The sequence below is a fragment of the Uloborus diversus genome, chromosome 1 (genome assembly GCF_026930045.1).
Source record: "Uloborus diversus isolate 005 chromosome 1, Udiv.v.3.1, whole genome shotgun sequence".
NCBI classification, from domain to species: domain Eukaryota; kingdom Metazoa; phylum Arthropoda; class Arachnida; order Araneae; family Uloboridae; genus Uloborus; species Uloborus diversus.
In genome coordinates this window covers 215,325,769-215,334,959 of record NC_072731.1, presented here as the reverse complement: position 1 = coordinate 215,334,959, position 9,191 = coordinate 215,325,769, and the positions used below count along the sequence as shown (strand labels likewise).

At 30.9% G+C, this 9,191-nt stretch overlaps 1 protein-coding gene across 1 annotated transcript; it reads left to right on the top strand.

Annotated features, from left to right (window-relative positions):
• Positions 1-1,161: 1,161 nt before the first annotated feature.
• LOC129224819 (G-protein coupled receptor dmsr-1-like) lies at positions 1,162-2,418 on the top strand. The gene has a single exon (XM_054859370.1). It carries the CDS (start codon positions 1,162-1,164, stop codon positions 2,416-2,418), a length of 1,257 nt encoding a protein of 418 aa, XP_054715345.1.
• The last annotated feature ends 6,773 nt before the right edge of the window (positions 2,419-9,191 follow it).

Genomic DNA, 9,191 nt, shown 5'->3' with positions numbered 1-9,191 from the left:
GAACTTTATTACTACCGTTCTGATACACTGGTAACTATAATAACCATTATACTATTCAGCTTGCGACCAAACGTCAAGCTAGAGGGTTTCTAGTTGATAAATACAAAATCAATTTCGCAAGTAAATCGCCTATTCAAACATCATCAGTTAAAAGCGTCTGGAGGAACGGTTACTATTCATTTACAGAGCCGACAACTGGTTATGTTATTATACACAAAAGAATAATTATTTTATTGACTTCTTTAGGTTTATTTACACTATCCGCTTTATTAATATTTCATGAGCTTGCTTTTCCTAAATAGTATTTTTGTATAGTTCCTATATTCTGTAAAGTGTTTAGTGCAACATTTGATTGCTAGGTTGCTCTAAAATGATTCATCGTACAAAACGTTTCACAAAATTATTGCGCATAGTTTTTCTGCAATTTAAATAAATTGTGACAGAAAATTCTCAAAAAACTCATCCTCTCACCTCTTTGTTTTAAAATCATTATTTTTTGAAGTGTTTATCCAAAAAATGTTGTAACTAACTTGTACAAGTTGTTTTTGTGTCAAATGCATGTCTTAAATAAATTATTCTTACATATTTTTTTAAAATTATTTGTGCACCCTTGAATATTGAAATGCAATGTTCATTAATCATGCAAGTTTTGTCTACATTTTAAGATTAGACTTTTCTTTAATAACATTTCATTTTAGATTTGGTACTCCATTCATAAAGAAAAGAAAACAGTAGTGATCACACGATTTTGACTTAGTGACTTTGCAAGAATGATGAATATAATCAAATATTTTGAAATGTGAGAAAGATACTAACAGTTAATTATGATCAAAAAAACTTGAGAACGTCACCTTTAGATAATTTAATCTTTAAAACCTTAAAATAATCACTAATAGAATTTAATCTCTCTTTTTATTCTAGGATTGGATACAAAACAATGTTAATAATCACCATTAGTAATTTATGGAAATCAAAAATTAACCTTTAATATTTTTTGCATGGATTTATTCAATTTACATTTCATAATTGTTCTTATGCATTAATGTTTCTTTTAGGTTCTGAAATACAGTCCAAAGCTTATTCAGATTGAATATTTCTTCCCTACTAATCAAAACAACAGTTTATAAGAAGAGTGTGACGGAATAAAGCAAAACAACTAGGATGCCTCTTCCAGTAGACGTGCAACCTACCGTGATCTCCTTGGTATGTTGTTTCAGTCTCCCGAACATGAACTTTTCTGATCATTCAGTTGAGATGAAAACCCAAGATCTTTTTGAACCCTACTTCTCGAGCTTCAACGGAACAGATTATAACTTTCTTGGGGATCTTGATGCATTAGAATTTTCAATAAATGCGTCATCTGATCACCTGTTTCGCAACACTAATCTTCCCAGACCGTACTACGGTGATCATTTTAGAACATTCAGAAGCCAATACCTCGCAATTCATGGCTACCTTGGCGTCATCGTGTGTATATTTGGTATTTTCGCAAATGTGCTTAACATTATAGTGTTGACAAGAAAAGATATGATATCGCCTACTAATGCTATACTCACTGGTTTAGCAGTAGCTGACATGATGGTGATGGTATCATACTTGCCATTTTGCATTCACAATTACATAAGAACTAATCTTCCGCCAGAGAAGAAATTCTCGTACGCTTGGGCTGTGTTCACGCTCTTTCACGCTCATTTTACTGTAGTTTGCCACACGATATCAACATGGCTGACTGTTACTCTTGCCGTTTGGAGATTCCTTGCCGTAAGCTTTCCGGCAGCAAGCAAAACTTGGTGCAGCATGCCGAGAGCAAAGTGCGCGATCTTGTGTACATACCTCAACTGCGCGCTATTTTGTTTGCCCGTATACTTGACCTTTACCATTATCGAGGTTGTTCACAATGGCAAGCTAGCTTATCGTGTGTCTTTCAGCGAAATAGCACAAAGCAACAACCAAGCTCTGGAGAAGGTGAATTTCTGGCTCTTCAGTGTGTTGACGAAACTGATTCCATGCATCGCTCTGACGGGTCTAAGTTTAGGACTAATCAAAGTATTGTACGAAGCCAACAAAAGAAAACAGAGGCTGAAAAATCGCGTGGAAAATGACAAAACACACGACAGAACGACGAGAATGCTTCTAGCTATTCTTCTATTGTTTCTCATCACAGAGTTTCCATCTGGAATTGTTGCACTTCTCAGTGGAATTTTGGGTAAAGAGTTTTTTGACAATGTCTACCTCAATTTAGGAGAAGCGGTTGATCTGCTTGCCCTTGTCAACAGTGCTATAAATTTTATCCTTTATTGTTCAATGAGCCGTCAATTCAGGGACACATTTGCAAGTCTTTTCACGCCAAAAATAGTGTCCAAGTGGATGGCTGTGCCAACTGAGCCAAACACAACAGTAGACACAACTTGTGTCTAATATATATCAAACAGATTTTTCAACTGTCGGAAAATGGAGTAAATGGGTGTAACATAATTTCACTTAACTTTTGTGAAAAAAAATGTGTAAAATCACCTCTCTCTCTATATATATATAAGGAGAAGCAAATATCATATAGCAAAACAAAGATTGTTTCTATAATTTTCTGTAATTTCTAAATTGTCTCTTTTTAGGAGTAATTTAATTTAAAAATAAATAAATAAATAAACAAACAAATAACGTGTAATATATATGATAAAATTAATATAATATCATAAAAATAATATATAAAAGATAAATGATTAAAAAATAAATATTTATAATTTATGAGTAAAACACATTTGGGTAAAAAATTAAAATTGATGAAAATCTTATTGAAATGTTAGAAAAAGAAAAGGTGATGTAAAAATTTAATATTCAGTTTTTTCCCGCTAATATATGTGCTGCAAATAGTTTAAGAGTAAGTTATTGTTCATTACAGTAACATGATTGAATACTCTGGAAGAGCTAAAAGTGCGTATTATATGTATTTTTATATTGACACATTTAAAAATATAAAACTATGTGTAGCTAAAAAGTTAAACTATAATCAAACAAAAAAGTTATGTTATTTTCGGAAAGTTATTTTACAACAAAAAACAAACATAATATTTAGAAAGATTTTGTAAATTATTATTAGATAAGAAGAGTTCTAATTTCCATTTGAGAAAATTCAATGCTCGTTGAACCAACAAAACTATCCCTTTTGCTGTTGGCCTAACTATTAGTTATAGCAAGTAGTATGTGGCGTGTTACATATTTTAATTCATAAGCTGCTGAGTAATAAAAGAAAAAATACGTGCTAAAAATATGAAATAGATGATCTACTTCTCATATGTTCAAAGGTACAAAGAGCTGCACTTAAAAATAGCATGGTAAACTTTTTTTTTGCGCATACAAAAATATATCTAGATGCATTTTATTTGCAAACAATATGTCCCTTTTGCTTAATTTATGTCCTATGCAAACTTGTACAGTTTACTCAAAATAGCCCATTCCTAACACAATTATCAAATTGTTTTATGTTTTGTTTATAAATTATTCGACGCCATTTTCACAAAGAAGACAACTAATTTAAAATGCTAAATGACATTTCAAAAACTGGTTTAACAGCCATGTTGTTCCCGACATTCGGAGACAGTAAGTAAAGCAATTGGTGAGCATTTCAAGGTTACAAAGCAAAATGGTTTGATTTATCACATCAAAAGCTTACGACTAACAAATATGTTCTCTTTTTGCCCAGAGACAGAGGTAATAAACTGCGCGTCTACTCTTGTACATATATATTGATCTGTTTGAATCAATAGATTACTTTTCTTTCCGATTTTTACAAATGTATGAAGAAGATATATTCCCTGAAATAGGTTATTTTTTCCGTGAAACAAAGATACCACATCTAAAAATAAAAATTATGCTTTATCTTCGAAAAACTAATCAGCAACTTATTTTTTCGGACATGGATTGATACATTGATAAACCCCGTATGGGTTTTACACTTGATACAGTAAGCCACTTAATAATCATTTTAATTTCTTTATAGATGCCTCAGTAAATTAATTACTCATTTGCAGGCAGAGACGAATAAAAAGTAAAGTAACAAATAACTATAAAACGCTGTGTCTGTACTTCTAATTAAGGGATAGTTTTAGCTCAAATACTTGAAAAGTTTATTTGATATTTTATCAGTCCATTTAGCTACGGAAAATGCAATCTTTTTAACAGATTAAAATATTTCCAAAGCACATCAAACTGCTTTGTACGAAAATTAACAACAGAAATAAAAGGTTTGGAAGGTATAAAATCCGTGGAACCGTATGGCAATAATTGAGAGATATTTTAACTTTAAAAGCTGAAATGTTCTGCTAAAATCAAATTTCGAAATAATAAGCTTCATTGCTTTCATACATTAAAATATTAAAATGTTTATTAAAAGAAGAACTTTCCTCAAATTTGAACAAATTTAAAGTTATGCCGCAAGAAAAAAGGAATTGTTCAAAACAGCCATCTTAATAACAGATTTCATGATTAAAATATGTTTTGCAAAATGATGTTATAAACACAAAAACTTATTAATTAATGGCAGAGTATTTAAACACTAAAGAATATCAATAGAATAAAAAGGTAAATTACTGTGAACGACTCTCTACTGATTTTTTTTCAATATTTTATTTACCTAGATAATTAGTGTAAATGATATATGCTTCAGAAAAAAAAAGCACAAAGCAAATACAAATGGAGTAATTTAAAATACTGCAAAAAAAAAATAAGAATTCAAAGAGATTAACTGATACTTCCTTTAAAAAATACATTAGATAAAAAGTAAGATAACTTGAAAGAGGTGTCTGCTTCATTTTAGTGATGTGTTTATTTGCATATTTTTTATTTCTTCATTTATGTTATTCAGAAAGATAATATTTATGAGCTTGTCAGAATTTCTCATTAGGAAGTTTTTCACTAATTAAAATACAAAGAAGGCGATCAGTGAATTGTTAAATTTTGAATGTTTTATGAATATAAAGAAAATAAGTTTGAGACAGCACATTCTTGTCACGCCTATCACACTTTATCTGACTCATTGGATGTACTTTTAAAATGCTTTTTCCAGCCAGCGAAGGTAAAAATCAATTTTATGCAGGCCTTTAAAGGTAAATCGATAAATAATCCATTTAAGATAATCATTTCAAGTTGAAAGATTACCGAAGCAAATACCTTTTTAAAAAAAGAAAGTTCCAGCACGTTAAAATATTTAAGAGCTTGAATTAAAACGGTTGGTTGCCGAGTCGTAGTTAACTGCTCTACAAAATTAACGTTATTGTTTTAGCTTTTCAATATGTATTTTTAAACAGTTAATTATAGAGTTTTCTTTTTTTAAATTATAACTTCTAACATTTAGCATTTATAATTCATTGTGTTTGAAGTTTTTTTTATATTAATATTTAAAACTCATATAACTTTTTTGTTTATTAGATGTCATTCCCCATTTCTTCGTTGTTAAAATTTATTAAAAATGTATTATATGTATTATACTAATACTTGCAATGTATTATAATAAAAATGAACGAAAAACAGTGCTAAGTTTTCTAGATTTGAACAACAAAAAATATTCTTTAAGCTCCCAGAATTAATTATCTTTATGCTTGAAAAAAAAAAAAAAAAAAAAAAAAAAACTAGAAAATGACTGAAATTACATTGGAAAAAGTATTCTAGTATCGAATTTATTCTTCGAAACTACATATACTATTTTTTATAATTTGAAAATGTCTATGAAATTGATTTTGAAATAATAATGATGTTTTTATACTAAAAATGATAAAATTTCTCTTATAATTTTGCATTATAATATTTGGATTGTATTACAAATAATGTGACATCCTTTTCATTTAAATGGAGATTCCTTTTAAGTTAAAAATACATTCATAAATCATCTACAAATTTTGAGCATTAATTGCGCTCTTTTTATTTTTTGCAGTTACTTTGCAAATAAATACTTTACACTCTTCAAAATTTGATTCTGAAATTCAGCATTTGATAATTATTACACATGAATTGCAGCAACAGGTTGATAATCTTTAAATTAAATATTTTCACAAAAACCTATTATGAATCCTGAGCTCGTGATGGTTTTGATAAAGCAACGACATAATTTTTTGCGGAAAAATATTTTGCTCGTAAGAAAACAAAGTATTCAGAATTCCTTATATGACACTATATCCTTGTACATATGCAAATGATTTTTATAGCAATGGTGCTGTCAAACCTTCCTTACATATTGGATGAATGTAATGTAATAAAGGAATATTATGTACTTACAAAATAAGAATCACTCCATTTTCAAAAATATTATGTGTTTGTGAGCTGATTAAATGCTCCAAAATTAACATCTGCATAAAGAGATTTTGTACATAAAAATAAATTGAATATTTATTTTGATGCTGGGAGAAAAATCAAAAATGAGAGCAAACAAAGGAAACTATTTGTGCTAAACAAAGTTGCTCAAAAATGTTTTTTGTAAAAAAAAAGTTTATTTAAAGAGGTATAAATACATATATTTATGGATTGTTGTAACTCATCACAATGCATGAAATGTTGTTGTAAAAGTTCTTTTGTGTTAAATGTACACAAGTAAACATTTATGCTATTGTTGGATGTGAAGAAAATTAATGTGTTTGTTTCGATCAAAGATATAATTTGTGTTCAGGCGGACGTCTATTGGTTTTGGAAGTTTTTTTTTTAATAAGAGAGAAATTAACTGCAGACTTAATTACGTACTTTAGCTCAAAGGGATTTAGTCACATTTTCAATAGAAAGCATAAATATCTCATTTTAAAATTGCAAAGCAAATGGTATCACACTTCATTTTTTGTCAAAACGTATTCATTTGGTTTATTTAGAATTATTTTTACGTACATTAATATTAGTTAAAATGTAGAAAAATATTGATCGCATTTTACATTTCATATATCATACACATACTGAAAAGTTTAATGTTAAACTAAGATGTTACGATTTAATAAAAGCCAAACATTAAATGGTACATTAATATTTGTCATTCCTCAGTATTTGTTTACCAGTAGGTGTAATCTATACGTAAGCACATGAGTAACGGTATTTTAAAATATCATTGCTGAGCTTTGAGCGGCGCTCTTAACATATAGTCTTTGTTCAGAAATTTTATAAGTATGCAAAAGAAATAATTTTTAAAAACCTCTCACCTTCCCACTACCACTTTCAGTTCTTATTACTTCTCTAACAGCTGTGCGATTTTCTTCAAAACTAATAAGTATCAAATTAATTGCTACTGTAAGTGCACAGGAGTTTACTTTGTATTACGAAACATGTTTAATGAGAACCATAAATGATTGAAAATGAGTTTATTTTTCTTTTGAGACTAGCCTTCGTTAAAGTTATAAAAATTAAAAAAATAAATAAATAATAATAAAAAAACGGCTGTTTTCCATGTACACAATACACAATAAATCAATTTGTTAATATTAAACCCCCAATGCTGTTTCTGCTGGAGAAATTCCACTTTTTAATATGAAGAAAAAAAGTTTAGTTTATCAGCAATTGCGTATCAACATGCAGTTTACACCGTTCAAATCTTTTAATATCACCCGCCATGACATGAAACCAGTTGCCAAACATCAAGACCAATAGCCGTCCTAATCGTGAATTTATTCAGTGAAATTCATGTCTCATGTATAACACAACAAACTTGAAGTTTAACCCTGACGCAGCAATTTTGAAAGCCGTCTCTTAAAATATTTATTTCAGAGAAGCTTCCATTCGAACGATATCTGCAGATGACAATGATCATTTGGAAGTTTGTGCATTACGAATCCACGTGAGGTGCGTTCTCTCGTCTACTGTAGAATCAGCTTTGTGTTATGTGTATATAATGTCAAAATGCTTTCACGTGCACATATGTTACGAATGATATATAAAGATTATTTATCATTTATATCAAAACCAAATTCTTCTACGTACATAAATGTTGACGGATGATTCGTTCGATGTACTTGTGGATGTCCAGGCTTCAAAGGTTTTCTCATCGCATATTGGAATCTGGCCTTCCTCTTTGGGGCTCTGTACAGCCGACTGAAAGCGTCCGTCAGCATGTTTGAAAATGTATTATCTATATGTTGGTCTTAAAATAAAGATGTATTATGTTTGAAATAAGCCTCGTTAATGTTGTTAAAATTTCAAATTTACAACCTAACGCGCAGTGGTGCAAATTTTTCTGGGTCTCGTTTGGGTTTTTATTCCCATTCCTATTCAGAGTCACAATTGACTTCAACTGTATTTATGTCGAGGACTGCATACTTAGTGCCTTGCCTCCATTATTTTTATATACCGATAGCTGGCAGCACCATCACCGGATCGAACAGTTGAGAATTTAGAACTAGTCCAGGAGCTAATAGCTACCTGGTGCTAGCACCCCCAGAGGTATCGTTCACTTGGAGGACATTGAGACCACGAGCATATTTAACGTCGCCCAGTCCCCTTTAATGACGAGGGTGGATCTTCGACCATCGAGGTTCGAACTCAGGACCCTCCGGCCCCGAACCCGACACTCTACCGATCGGGCTACCACGGCCCCCTCGTTTGGGTTGAAATGACATTACGTGGTGACGGTTATTTATAGCAGAAGATTTAGTTTTCTCCATATGAGGCAGTGAGAAGCTAAGTGGTGCTATACTCGGCGGAAACCTTTCTTGACAATAGAGAAATAAGCTGAGACCAAGCGAATGAAGTAGTCTCCCATGCGGTATCTGCATTTTGGGTAAAATTGGGCTTTAGAAATCAGTATTCATTAAATGTTTAAATGCAATGTGGTTCTATAGTACTGTCGACGGTTTAAGGGGGGGGTCGTGACCCCATGACCCTCTCTCTGTATCCGCCCCTGTCACTCCTATAAGCCGCATGTCGGAAGAAATTTGGACACTGTAAAAAAAAATGTTTTAAAAGACATTGGAAGCATCGCATTTTGAATAGTCAGAGTAGCATAGCAGATAACATTAATGTATTTGCTTTTAATTCTGGGGATGCATTGACCTCACTGTTTATCACTCCTTGATAAAATGAAAACAATGGGGACAATATATCCCCCGAAATATAAATATTCATTAATGATATGTTATAAGGATACCTAGATTCCTTTCCAATTATAATTGTAACTGAATGTAAGTTGAATAATTAGTTGAAATTCCTTACTGAAAGTTTGCGATGTGATT